At 41.4% G+C, this 12,398-nt stretch overlaps 1 protein-coding gene across 3 annotated transcripts in view; it reads left to right on the forward strand.

The window, feature by feature from the left end:
• ascc3 (activating signal cointegrator 1 complex subunit 3) overlaps window positions 1-12,398 on the forward strand; it is a 178,514-nt gene that overhangs the window by 15,771 nt on the left and 150,345 nt on the right. For all 3 annotated transcript variants that reach the window (XR_004656892.1, XM_034873475.1, XM_034873474.1), the window contains exons 4-5: window positions 2,116-2,693; window positions 10,418-10,535. Coding sequence is in view for 2 of the 3 variants with exons in the window: in XM_034873475.1 (XP_034729366.1) it covers window positions 2,116-2,693; window positions 10,418-10,535 (696 nt within the window). In the remaining variant the exon portion in view is untranslated. The remainder of the gene's footprint in view (window positions 1-2,115; window positions 2,694-10,417; window positions 10,536-12,398) is intronic.

A 12,398-nucleotide genomic window follows, 5' to 3' on the forward strand; every position in this document is an offset into this window, starting at 1 on the left:
CGAAACACTTAAGTGTGACAAACATGCAAAGGAACAGGAAATGAGGAAGGGGGCAAACACTTTTTCACACCACTGAACATTGTAATTTATGGATTTTTTCATTTTTAGATTATGTCTCGCAGAGTGGACATGACAATTTCAGACCCCTCCATGAATTCTAAGTGGGAGAACTTGCAAAATAGCAGGGTGTTCAAATACTTATTTTCCTCACACACACACAGTACTGTGCAAACGTTTTAGGCAGGTATGAACAAATGCTGTAAACTAAGAATGCTTTAAAAAATGGAAGTGTTAATAGTTTACTTTCCTCAATTAACAAAATGCACTAAACGAACAGAAGAGGAATCTAAATCCAATCAATATTTGGTGTGACCACCCTTTGCCTTACCGGCTGGTAGGTTGTTCCAAACATCTTGGGGAACAAACCACAGTTCTCCTGTGGATGTAGGTTTCTTCAAATTAATATACTCTTCATGTAATCCAAGACACACTTGATGATGTTGAGATCAGGGCTCTGTGGGGGCCATACCATCAATCCCAGGACTTCATAGTCTTCTGTACACTGAAGATAGTTCTTAATTACCTTGGGGTCGTTGTCCTGCTGCAGAATAAATTTGGGGCCAATGATTCGCTTCCCTGATGGTATTGCATGATGGATGAGTATCTGCCTGTATTTCTCAGTATTGAGAACACCATGAATCCTGATCAAATCTCCAACACCATTTTCAGAAATGCAGGCCCAAATTTGCATAGAGCCTCCACTATGCTTCACTGTTGCCTGCAGACCCTCATAATTGTGGCACTCTCCAGCCCTTTTGCGAACAAACTGCCCTCTGCTAGAGCCAAATATTTAAAATTTTGACCCATCATTCCAGAGTACCTGCCGCCATTTTTCCGCACCCCAGTTTGTATGTTTTTGTGCATAGTTGAGTCGCTTGGCCTTGTTTCCATGTCTGAGCTTGTCCATCATTGTCAAGCAGCTAATCAATTTCTTGACACAAGATACTTTTGGGCAGCAGTCGATTCTGCTTCACTAATAAGGAGCTACAGTGAGATTCAACAGATGCATGCCATTGAATGAGACTTTGAAACAGCAATGAGTTAATTTATCCATTCATCTGTCTTGCATGTTGACAAAAAAATAACACTTTTTGTCCTAATATTCAAAGATAACTTTTTACTCATTTCTCATTTTGTTCACAACAAATGTGTTAAATTGGTCAACAGTATTACCCTTAGAAATGTAAAAATGTAAATGGACTGTTTTTATATAGCGCTTTTCTAGACTTAACAACTACTCAAAGCACCTTTTTATATAGTACAGGAACCATTCACCATTCACACACATTTATACACTGGCCGAGGCTGCCACACAAGGTGCCACCTGCTCATCAGATAAACACTCACACACATTTACACACCAATGCACAGCACAACTTGGTGTTCAGCCCCGATGTTGAAGAACACTTCGACTTAGGACTGCAGGGCCAGGGATCTGTGTCATACCAACATTCTGGATTAGGGAACGGTTGAGAATAAGTCACAAGGAAGGCCCCACACAACATTCCTTGGTTAAAAAAAATGCACTGGTTTATTGCCAATTCTTTAAACCAATCACCGGGCCCTGGTGCCGCTGCAAAATAGCCTTGGTAAGGAACTTGTTTTGGTGGAACGTGTGTAAATTCAAAAGTTGTTGCAACAGAATACTCTTATTCGAGAGATAGTCTAGCTAGCTGTCTGGATTTACCCCACAGAGATCTGAGGAGCCGTTAACCATAGTCCTCAGAAATCCACCGGCGTTTAGAACGCCAACACAAAGTAAGAGGGAGGTAACGGACATCTGGCCATAAAAATAGACATTCAGCAAAATTTTCGGCTGCAACGGAGCAATCTTGGAAGTGGAAGGTCATGGATACAGACAGACTAGAATGTGCCAGATCAATAAAAGTCATTTTAAAACAATTTTTCTTAAATACAATGCCCTTGGTTCTTCATTGATGGATTTGTTATGCCCCCTACCAAAGAGCACCGTCTTTTGTTCACTTGTACTAGTTCCGAGAAGCTATCCGATCTCTTCTGTTCTTCATTGTAAATATGTTGTGTTTTGTTTTACAGTGGGTGCGGATCAGGGTCAGGCAGCCTTTGAAAGTGCTGCTGTCTTTCTGTTTGAGACCTTCCACAACAAAGACCATGTGGGCACAGAGGAGACTCGGGCCATTAAACAGATGTTCGGCCCCTTTCCATCATCTGCTGCTGAAGCCTCCTGTGTCTGTGTGGCTCGGCTGGTGGCTCCACTCGGAGAATCCCGAGTCGAGAACTTTATCCAGACCCTGTGCTCCCGTCACAACCCTCAACGCGGCTCTACTTTCGGACGCAACATTGTCTTCTCGTATGACTGCTACACACTGGACCCACTGGAGGACCTGCCGTGCTCGGGCATTGATGAGGAGGATGTGAGTCTGGACTTCATCAACTTCCTCAACAACCAGCAGAGTGGGAGGAAGGGTGTCCGTGAGGGAGAGGTGTCCAGCTCAGGGAGATCTCTGAGCTCTGGGGATGGAGCCATCCTTAGAACAGAAGTTGAGAAGTATCTGAATGGAGGCAACATGATCTCATCAAGCCCAGAGGAACTGTGCACCTCCCTGTTTGAAAAGCTGGCCTCCCGCAGGAGTGATGATGAGCTGCAGAATGAGGTTTGTGTCACTGGGAAATACAATCTAATCTATAGATACTGTTTGATTAATTGTTCTTAGGAGTATTTTAACACCGGCTCTCTTCCTGTTTTGTCTGTAAACATGACTACCATAACATTTTAAATCAATTCCTGACAGAGAACTTACAAGACTTACATAAGGGTGAAATCTCTGGTCCAGACAGGGTCTTTGTGTGTGGAATTTTCATGTTTTTCCCATGGCTAACAATTGCGCTTTTACTGAAATGTTGATTAATGTTCATTGTCGAAATTAATTTTATGATATTTGGTGTTTAAGTATCGTTCAGGAACCGGTGTCAAAGTCATTGTATTGGTATCGAACATTTTTTAACGTTAGCCAGCCCTTCTCTGCACACACACAATGCCCCGTTGTTGCACATTGACGCAACTCAAGGCTCTTATTCTTAAAACACTATAATTTTTAGAGTACAGGTACTTTAATGGCAGGTTTATTTTTTGTGAAACATTTTAGTTTTGTCTATTTTTGTCAACAATGATGCATATTCATTTAATTTTAGTTAGCATTTTTGGACATTGCCGCAGTCTTGTCATCGTCTCGTCTTAGTCATGGGAAAAAAGGTCTTTGATGAACATATTTAGTATCGTATTGTCTGACGAAATTAACACTACACCAGGGTCTAGTTCAAACGTAGTTTAGCGAACACTATGAATAACACTGGAGCATTGGAGCAGCCAACAGAAATGAGACTTCTTCCTTCTGTTACCTTCACACTTCTGTAATTCTATTACAGTTAGTTTTAAAGTGGGGTCAGTTTTCTGACTGCTAATACTTGGTTTGTAAAGGTGTATAGCCTGCCATGCTGTTATCCTTTGTTAATCTGTGTACAGTTAAAAAAGAAATCCAATTATATGACTGACAAAATGAAATTCTGGGGCTTCTCAAATGATCATTTGGAATTGTCAACGTTTAGGGGGCAGCCCTTCTTTTGATAAAGACCTGGTTAAGAACTTTAGGGATAGGGTATTTCTGTGAAATGATGTTTGAGCTGTCCTAATTGTACATTACATATATGGGAATTCTATTGATTATATAACCTTGACCTTCAACAGAAGGCCTTTTGGGTATGATCCAGAGGCTGGCTTTATCTTTTCCTGGCTGTTAGACCAAGTAATCCTTGGCCTTTACCTCCAGACCTTTTTAAACAACTTACTGCATGACTTTGACCTTCATTTGTAATAAAGACCCTTTGGAATTATTAGCAACATATACACATAAAAGCAGATGTCAACTTTTAAGACTGAAGATCAGGTACCCAGCCGGAAATTCCACTGGTTGTCCTTCCTTCCGGTCGGATGTCTTTCCCCTTCCACTTTCTCTATGTTGGCATTCTAAACTCCGGTGGATGTCTGAGGACTTTGTTAAACCACTTCTTAGATCTCTGCAAGGTAAATTCAGACAGCTAGCTAGACCATCTGTCCAATCAGAGTTTTCTCTAACACGACTTAAACAAATCTTATTAACGTACATGTTCCATCAAAACAAGTTCCTTCCCGAGACTATTTTGCAGAGGTGCCGTTGCTCCGTCCGGCAGTAAGCACTGCCCAGGACGACTGTGATTGGTTTAAAGTAGGGCTGTAAGAATATGCAATGTGAAACCAAAATCGTGACACTCCCCGAACCTGTGCCGCATAGTGAGAAGGCAGAATCGCAACCCTCTCCTTCCAACTCCCAGAGTTACCCTTCCTGTCCAGATCCAATGCTACCACATCTTTAAGTCCTTTGGTGTCATATTCCTGTTTTGCCTGAAGCAAAGGGGGGGAGGTGTAACGTTACAAATGGCCTCTGTTCTGACTAGAGTTCAGTAAACTGCTGTTAGCGTCCTAAGCACTGGAGTTAACTGCTGATCGGGCTGGCTGCTAGCTGGCTAGGTGCTGACTGTGGATGTGTCCCCTGGCCGGAGCTGTAATGATAGTGGATGGTTGCTAGCTGGCTGGGGGGCTGACTGTGGATGTGTCCCCTGGCCGGAGCTGTAACGATAGTGGATGGTTGCTAGCTGGCTGGGGGCTGACTGTGGATGAGTCCCGGGGCCGGAGCTGTAATGATAGTGGATGGCTCCTAGCTGGCTGGGGGCGCTGACTGTGGATGTGTCCCCTGGCCGGAGCTGTAATGATAGTGGATGGTTGCTAGCTGGTTGGGGGCTGACTGTGGATGTGTCCCCTGGCCGGAGCTGTAATGATAGTGGATGGCTCCTAGCTGGCTGGGGGCGCTGACTGTGGATGTGTCCCGTGGCCGGAGCTGTAATGATAGTGGATGGTTGCTAGCTGGTTGGGGGCTGACTGTGAATGTGTCCCCGGTCCGAGGCTGTTGTCGGCTCTCATAACGACTAAAGCTTTGTAGTGCCTGGAGACTGAGGCAGACAGACGAGGCTAGCTAGCTGGAAAAATTACCATTAGATTAGTCGTCTATCTATACAGTTAATATTTATGGGTTAGCCCAGAGTCGTGAACCGTGGTCAAAACAATCATACTAAAACTAACTGAGCATGTTGGAGGTCGTAATCCTATGTCTCCCACCAAGAATTAGCTAATGTTCTAAACCTAGCATTAGCATTAGCTACTTGTCAACCGGCACCTTTACAGTAGGCTCCAAAGCACTTTTACTCTTCGTCCCCCCTTGGGTTGGAAGCAGAATTGTCCATTACTGTTACCATTACCACTTTTCTTATGTCTCATTCAAACAAGTTGATGAACCACTGAAACGATTTTGGAAACATTAGTTTAAGGTACAGAAGAATCTTTGGTGTTGGATTGATTAATGTTAAAGTCAATCAATGTCAATAAATAAGGTCTCTGTTTTATAACTGTGTTGCAAAGTGGGATGTATTCAATGACAAAACGATCCTGTGTGGCAGAAAAAAAGTTGCATTACATTTACTGATTATAACTCTCCACCAATGTAATGGTGTATGCATTTTGAAAAATGAAGGGATGACAGATATACTGTATATATTAAATAATGTTGTTCATACAGGACATATTTGTGTTAGGCAATGCTGTGATAACTAGTATCTCACAAAAAAAGCTTGCTGGTGAAAAATAATGGATGAAAAATATGTTTCACCGAATTACATTTCTACAGTGTTGTGTTTAGTGAGTCAAAAAAGGAAGGCTACCAAGACAGTATTTTGTTGTTTCAGAGGAAGTCGGTTTTTTACCCCAGGAAACTGTATATTGCATTGAGCTGGTATACCTGTACAGCTAAAAGAAGGCTACACCTGTTTTCATCTGACCTCACATCTTCCTGTGTGAAGTGAAGAGAACAGACAAAAAGGAAATAAAAACTAAAGGTCAGGTGTAGGATCACTCTAGGGCTCTGTTGTGTATTACCCTTTTGAAACCTCCAGCAGTTATTTGCTATCCTTTACATTTAATTATTAATGAATCAGGAAAGTGCTCCATCACTCTGTCCCCGTGCATTTTCACCTACTTCCATTCTCAGTTTCCCTTATACTCCAAGACTTTTATACTTTCCATATTGCTCCTCTGCAGCATATCTCTCTCTCTCTCTCTCTCTCTCTCTCTCTCTCTCTCTCTCTCTCTCTCTCTCTCTCTCTCTCTCTCTCTCTCTCTCTCTCTCTCTCTCCCTCCAGAGAATAAGAAGTTGCAAAGACTTGTATAACAGCTGGATACAGTTAGTTCCAATGTTTCTCACGTAGTTGACATTTGGAAGCAAACTCTCCCTCTGACATCTTTAGATATAGAATGCCGTGTGTGTGTGTGTGTGTGCGCGCGCGCGCCTACCCACAGACTCTACATCCATCTATTATACCTCAGTGTGACTCCAAAGTCAACTGTAAGGTTTAAAGGCACTCCGTACCAATAAAGCATTAAAGATAACAATGACGAGAACTTGCTTATTATTATTTCTCATTGCTGACCCTCACTAGTTGATATTGTTTGGTTGTCGCTGAGTTCTGGGTGGGGGGGTGGTACAGTGGAAAGCCATTTGGCTACATACAGAAGTAGATGAGGAAGGCAGTTTCACATTGCATATTTAAGTAATTAGTCTCATGTTATTAAAAGTAATATGTTCCAAAGCTACATAGAGCTAGAGATGTGACATCAGAAAGTGGAGGCGTCTTATTTAATAAAACAAAATAAACATTGGCTGCTTTTCCTGGCCTCGTGTTACCTTAAAGGTCACGTGGCATGAATATTTCACTTCATGAGGTTTTTTAACATTAATATGGGTTTCCCCAGCCTAGTCCCCCTGTTGCTAGAAATGGTGATAGGTGTAAACAGAGAGTATCCTGCTGGGTATCCTGCTCTGCCTTTGAGAAAACGAAAACTCAGATGGGCTGATCTGGAATCTTGCTCCTTATTAGGTCATAATGGGCAAGGTAAGGGGATACCTCCCCTTTCTCTGCTTTGCCCGCCCAAAGAACTTGGCCAACCAATGAGAGAGATAGACATCATGGCTTTCAAACGAGCAGATTGGCAGTTGATCAAGGCCACACCTCCAGCCTCCACCTTGCCCCCCCCCCCCCCCTCTCTTCCCCTCAAAAGCTACAGACTCAGAAATGACACGTACTGAGGAAAGATCATTGTGGGACTGGCTCTGTAATTCTGCACCAAGGCTGAATTGTAGGAAAGAGACTTCAGATATGGTATTAGGGGACCACTAAGGTTTATATAAAAGAGACTTCAGATATGGTATTAGGGGACCACTAAGGTCTATATAAAAGAGTCTTCAGATATGGTATTAGGGGACCACTAAGGGGTATATAAAAAAAAAATTCAGATATGGTATTAGGGACCACTAAGGTCTATATAAAAGAGACTTCAGATATGGTATTAGGGGACCACTAAGGTCTATATACAAGAGGCTTCAGATATGGTATTAGGGGACCACTAAGGTCTATATACAAGAGGCTTCAGATATGGTGTTGGTGGACCACTAAGGCCTATATAAAAGAGACTTCAGGTATGGAATTAGGGGGCCACTAAGGCCTATATAAAAGAGACTTCGGATGTGGTATTTGCGGACCACTAAGGTCTATATAAAAGCATCCAAAGAGCACCATGTCATGGGACCTTTAAACTAGTGCTGTGTCAGTAATTGAAATTGTTATTGCCTCCTCCTGATCACAAAAACAGAATAATCAAGGAAAAACAATTATTTTGCACATTACTTTTTGCAGGTAAACTCTTATTGTCTTTTATTGTAAATGAAAAAAGTTTAAAGGGAAATTTCACAGCTCTAGGTGTTTTCACTGTTGATTTGTTAAACTTTTTCACTGTTTTTAAGTCACTTTTTTTAAGCTCAATAATTGCAACTTCTTTCCCAAAGTCAACCAGTTGTGTTAAATAATCGTGATTTCATTATTGACCAAAAATAGTCTTGATTACGATTTTTCCCGTACTCGAGTACCCCATAATTAAGCATGCTCATATTTAGAACCAAAGCACAGTTGCAGATCCAATATAACTTTTTACCCAGAAAGGGTAATAGTAGGGCTGGGCAATACATCAATATTATATCGATACAGTGATATGATACTAAAAATTTACATAATAATTTACATAATACATATCATGGCAATATCTGATTTTCTCCTAATTGCCCAGCCCTACTTTAATGCCATGATTTGCCACACTGCCTTAATTAGCGCACTGCAGATCCTGAAATTAGCAAGATAAAATCTAGTGTTTTGGTCGTGCTGCTCTGCTACTACGTGGAAAGAAATAGCTCAGTACTGGAAATGTCTCATGCTCTTGAAACTATCATGCTTAAATTAATTGAGGAATGTATGTAAACTTTGAACGCACATCCCAACACTGTCTAACATTTTACAGTGTACATTGCAGCATAACACATTTGGGATAATCTGAATCAGAACATAGGCTGTATATTCACATGTCCATGCAGTGCTTTCAACATACTGTGTTACTAATGTCTATGCTTGTCGTGTTGCAAACCAGCTGTTATAGTCCTTCCCCCCCAGAGAATATCTGGACATAGGGCTGAGCAATATGGACCAAAAATCATATCTCAGATTTTAATTTCTAACTGGCGATATGCTATTTATATCTACAGTAGGTTTGTAATTCAAAGTTAATGTATTAGCTATATTCAGTTGTAAGTCAAAGCCACATAAGAGATATCAGAAGCAATGTTTGTTGCAGTTACATTTTCCTGATTTCATATTCAAGCCAAAACATTTTTTTCAAAAAGACAAACAAAACTCAAGATTTAAATCCTAGGTTATATTCATATATGAGCGGCGTATCATGAATGTAATTGCAGTGTATAATTGTCTGCGGTTCATGTTGAATTATACTCAGCAGAGATCCAGCTTACAGGCCAGCCCAGTTGACTCAATTCAAATAATGCTTTAGTTGATCCATTTACCGGCGGAAAAATTGGGTTGGAAAGGCTGAATATAGGGCTGGGCAATATATTGATATTCTATCGATATCGTGATATGAGACAAGATACCGTCTTAGATTTTGGATATCGTAATATGGCATAAGTGTAAGGCTGTGTGACAGTAAAGTGATGTCATTTTTACCAGACTGTTGTAACTGTTCTATTATTATTATGCATTTCCATGTTACTGATGATTACTTATCAAAAATCTCATTGTGTCAACATTTTGTGAAAGCACAATTAGTCAACACTAAAATATCGTTGCGGTATCGATATTGAGGTATTTGGTCAAAAATGTCATAATATTTGATTTTCTCCATATCGCCCAGCCCGAGCTGAATATTTATTCACAGATGAAGAAGCAGAGGACACAGCCATTTACACTCCTGACCTGTAGCTTTGCAGATGTGAAGTTATTATACAGTTAATTCTTTGGAACTGAGCTTGCCTGCAGGATGGTGGACTGTAAAGAATCCATCTGAAGGAGAAACTCTGCCTCTCAGTCCCAGCGGAACCCACACGTAATCAGTCCACTCCAAGGACAGAATTCATGAGTCCATAAAAAAAAAAAAATAGAAATCAGGTGAAACTCCAGCCCTCTCCACTGCCGCCCACCCACTCCTGACATACAGTACACCCAACTCTAATAAAACACATTTAGTGGGACCGATAGAAGTTTAGAACAGATATAAAAGAGACCGCCGAGGGAAACAAAGATAACCCCAACAAAGACGATGGCTGACCTGACATCAAAGTGCGTCTCTTGTTTTAGTTCCCTGCTGTGCTGGCTGTTGCCTTCCCACGGGAGGACAGACTGAAAGAGCAACTCCATCCTGAAAACAAACCCTGAAAGGACAGGAGAAAAAAAGTACTGCATTGTTTTACAGTTTGAAATTACATACACTAGGCCTTCAGGTCTACTATTTTCCAATTAGAAAGCACAAACTTGATCTTCCATCTCACAAACAATATTGATGATTGTCTGTGCAACCCTTGTCTCCACTAAGGTTTACATTGTGTGCTGCTGTGCACAGGCTTTCTTGTTGTTTTTCTGTCACTTGCTAAGTGCCAGGTGGCTATGTTTGGGAGGCTAAGCGACAGAGCATATTCTGTACCAGGCGGATGGTAATTACCAGGTGCACAGTCTTGGCAGTAGAAGCGTGTTTGAGAGAGCATTGGTGAGCCATAGGATGTGTATACATGTTTGAATGTGTGTGTGTGCACGCTGGTATGTTTGCTGCTACTGTAGATGACTGCATTTGTTTTTGGTGGCCACTGATATCCAACCCCCTCCTTCCACTCTCTCCCTCCAGCTGTTTGAGCTGCTGGGCCCAGAGGGGCTGGAGATGATCTCCACCCTCCTCCAGCGAAGGGCGGCCATCGTTGACTCCCTCCTCACCATCCCACCTGACAGGACTGGCTACCCACCAGGTGAGACAGCCCCGTGGCATCCAGGTCATCTCCATGGTAACACACACTCCACTTGTATTGGCTATATACCAGCAGTCATGAATACCGCATATTCATTTGTGTAGATGTGAGAAATGAGATTCATTTGAACTGTTCAGACTCACTGACTGAAGGTCTTTTTTTGTGAACTGTTTGTTTTTAAATTTAAACAAGTACATCATTCAGACAACAATACAGGCATATTGCAAACAAAAGAGAGAATAAAAAAAATTAAAAAAAATTAAATAGATTTAAAAATAAAAAAAATAAAAAAGATCTAGAGGTGACCCCCGCCCCACCCGCCCCTTGAGAGAGCATGTTTTAACAAAACAAAAAATGTACTTACAGGTAGTGATTACAGCAATTTCTTAATCTTACCTGGCATTGTTTGCCACGCTAGAATACTATCGGCTCCAGCTCTGTGCATTCTTGCCACCAATAGCTCCATATAAGCTATGTCTATGTATGTGTTAATCCATTGGGACGTAGTGATTGTATGTGGAGGTTTCCAGCGTAAAACCAGCATCTTCTTGGCAGCAGTGATGCCTGTTAGGAGCATATGTATTTTCCAACATGTCATCTTTAGTGAGGTGGTATCATTCAAGAGTAGCACAGCGGGAGAACATGGTACAGTAACATCTAGTACATTAGATAAAGTAGTACAGGCCTCACCCCAAAAAAGCCTCACCTCCTTGTATTCCCAACACATGCATGTATGAGCCTATAAGTCCATCGGAGCACAGGGTGCAGATTGGAGATGTTAAACGTTTCATGAGAAAGTTTCTCCTAGGAGTGAGATAAGTCCCGTGAATATATATTGAAATGGATCTGTTGATGGTCTGAGTTTTTAGAAGCAAAGACGATCGAGGATCAAATCTTATCGGCCGAGGCTAAGATGCTGTTCGTGTTTATCATTGCAGATGGGTTATTGTATAGTAGTGTAATTAAATCAATAAAAAGTGCTGTAGAACCATCCTCAAGTATTCCCATTCTAAGGCTTTTTCTGCGTCAAGGCTCAATACTGCACATGGAGAGGGAATATCCTTGGCAGCATGAATGACATGAAGCAGACACCGTACATTGTCAGAAGCAAGTTGTGATTCCACAAAGCCTGTCTTGTCACTTTTAATTAGCGTAGTTACGTGGGGTTCTAATCGCAAGGCCAGTATACGAGCGAAAACTTTTATTTCGGCATTGAGGAGAGATAATGGTCTATAGTTCCCACATTAAGCGGTGTCCCTATTGAGTTTGAGCAATACAACTATCAAGGCGACATTCATGTCATTAAAAAAGGCACCAACTTCAACAGCTTTATGAACCATGGCTAAAAAGTATTGCCCCAGTTCTTCCCCAAAGGTGAGATAAAACTCTGGGGGAATTCCACCCCATCAACGAGACTTAATCACTGAAGGTCTTAATGTTATTTATGAATTTCTCTTTTTTTACTGTCATACAGAATCTAAAAATTATTCGTTCATGTTCTAGGCGACAAAAATGACTACTGCTATTGGGCAGATTGTTTTGTTTCAGCTCATATTACACCACATGTATTGCTCTCCGAAGCAGGATGACGACAGAGGTGCCAATAACACAGAGGGTGCATTGCGTTCGACAGCTCTGGGCAAAGTTAATGCAGGAAACAACTGATTTCTATTTCTATTCTCTGATAATATTTACTTCATCATTATTTATTTGACAAACATGTTAGCGTGGCCTATTATATATTGCATTAACTCTATCGACAAAATAAAACAATAAAAACCTTTTAGTGATATTGTGGGATTTTTGACGCTTCCGTCCAGCTTTTGTAAGTAGGTGATTGGCATGAACATGCTTGGGATGGAA

The sequence above is a fragment of the Etheostoma cragini genome, chromosome 6 (assembly GCF_013103735.1).
Source record: "Etheostoma cragini isolate CJK2018 chromosome 6, CSU_Ecrag_1.0, whole genome shotgun sequence".
In the NCBI taxonomy this organism is placed as follows: Eukaryota; Metazoa; Chordata; class Actinopteri; order Perciformes; family Percidae; genus Etheostoma; species Etheostoma cragini.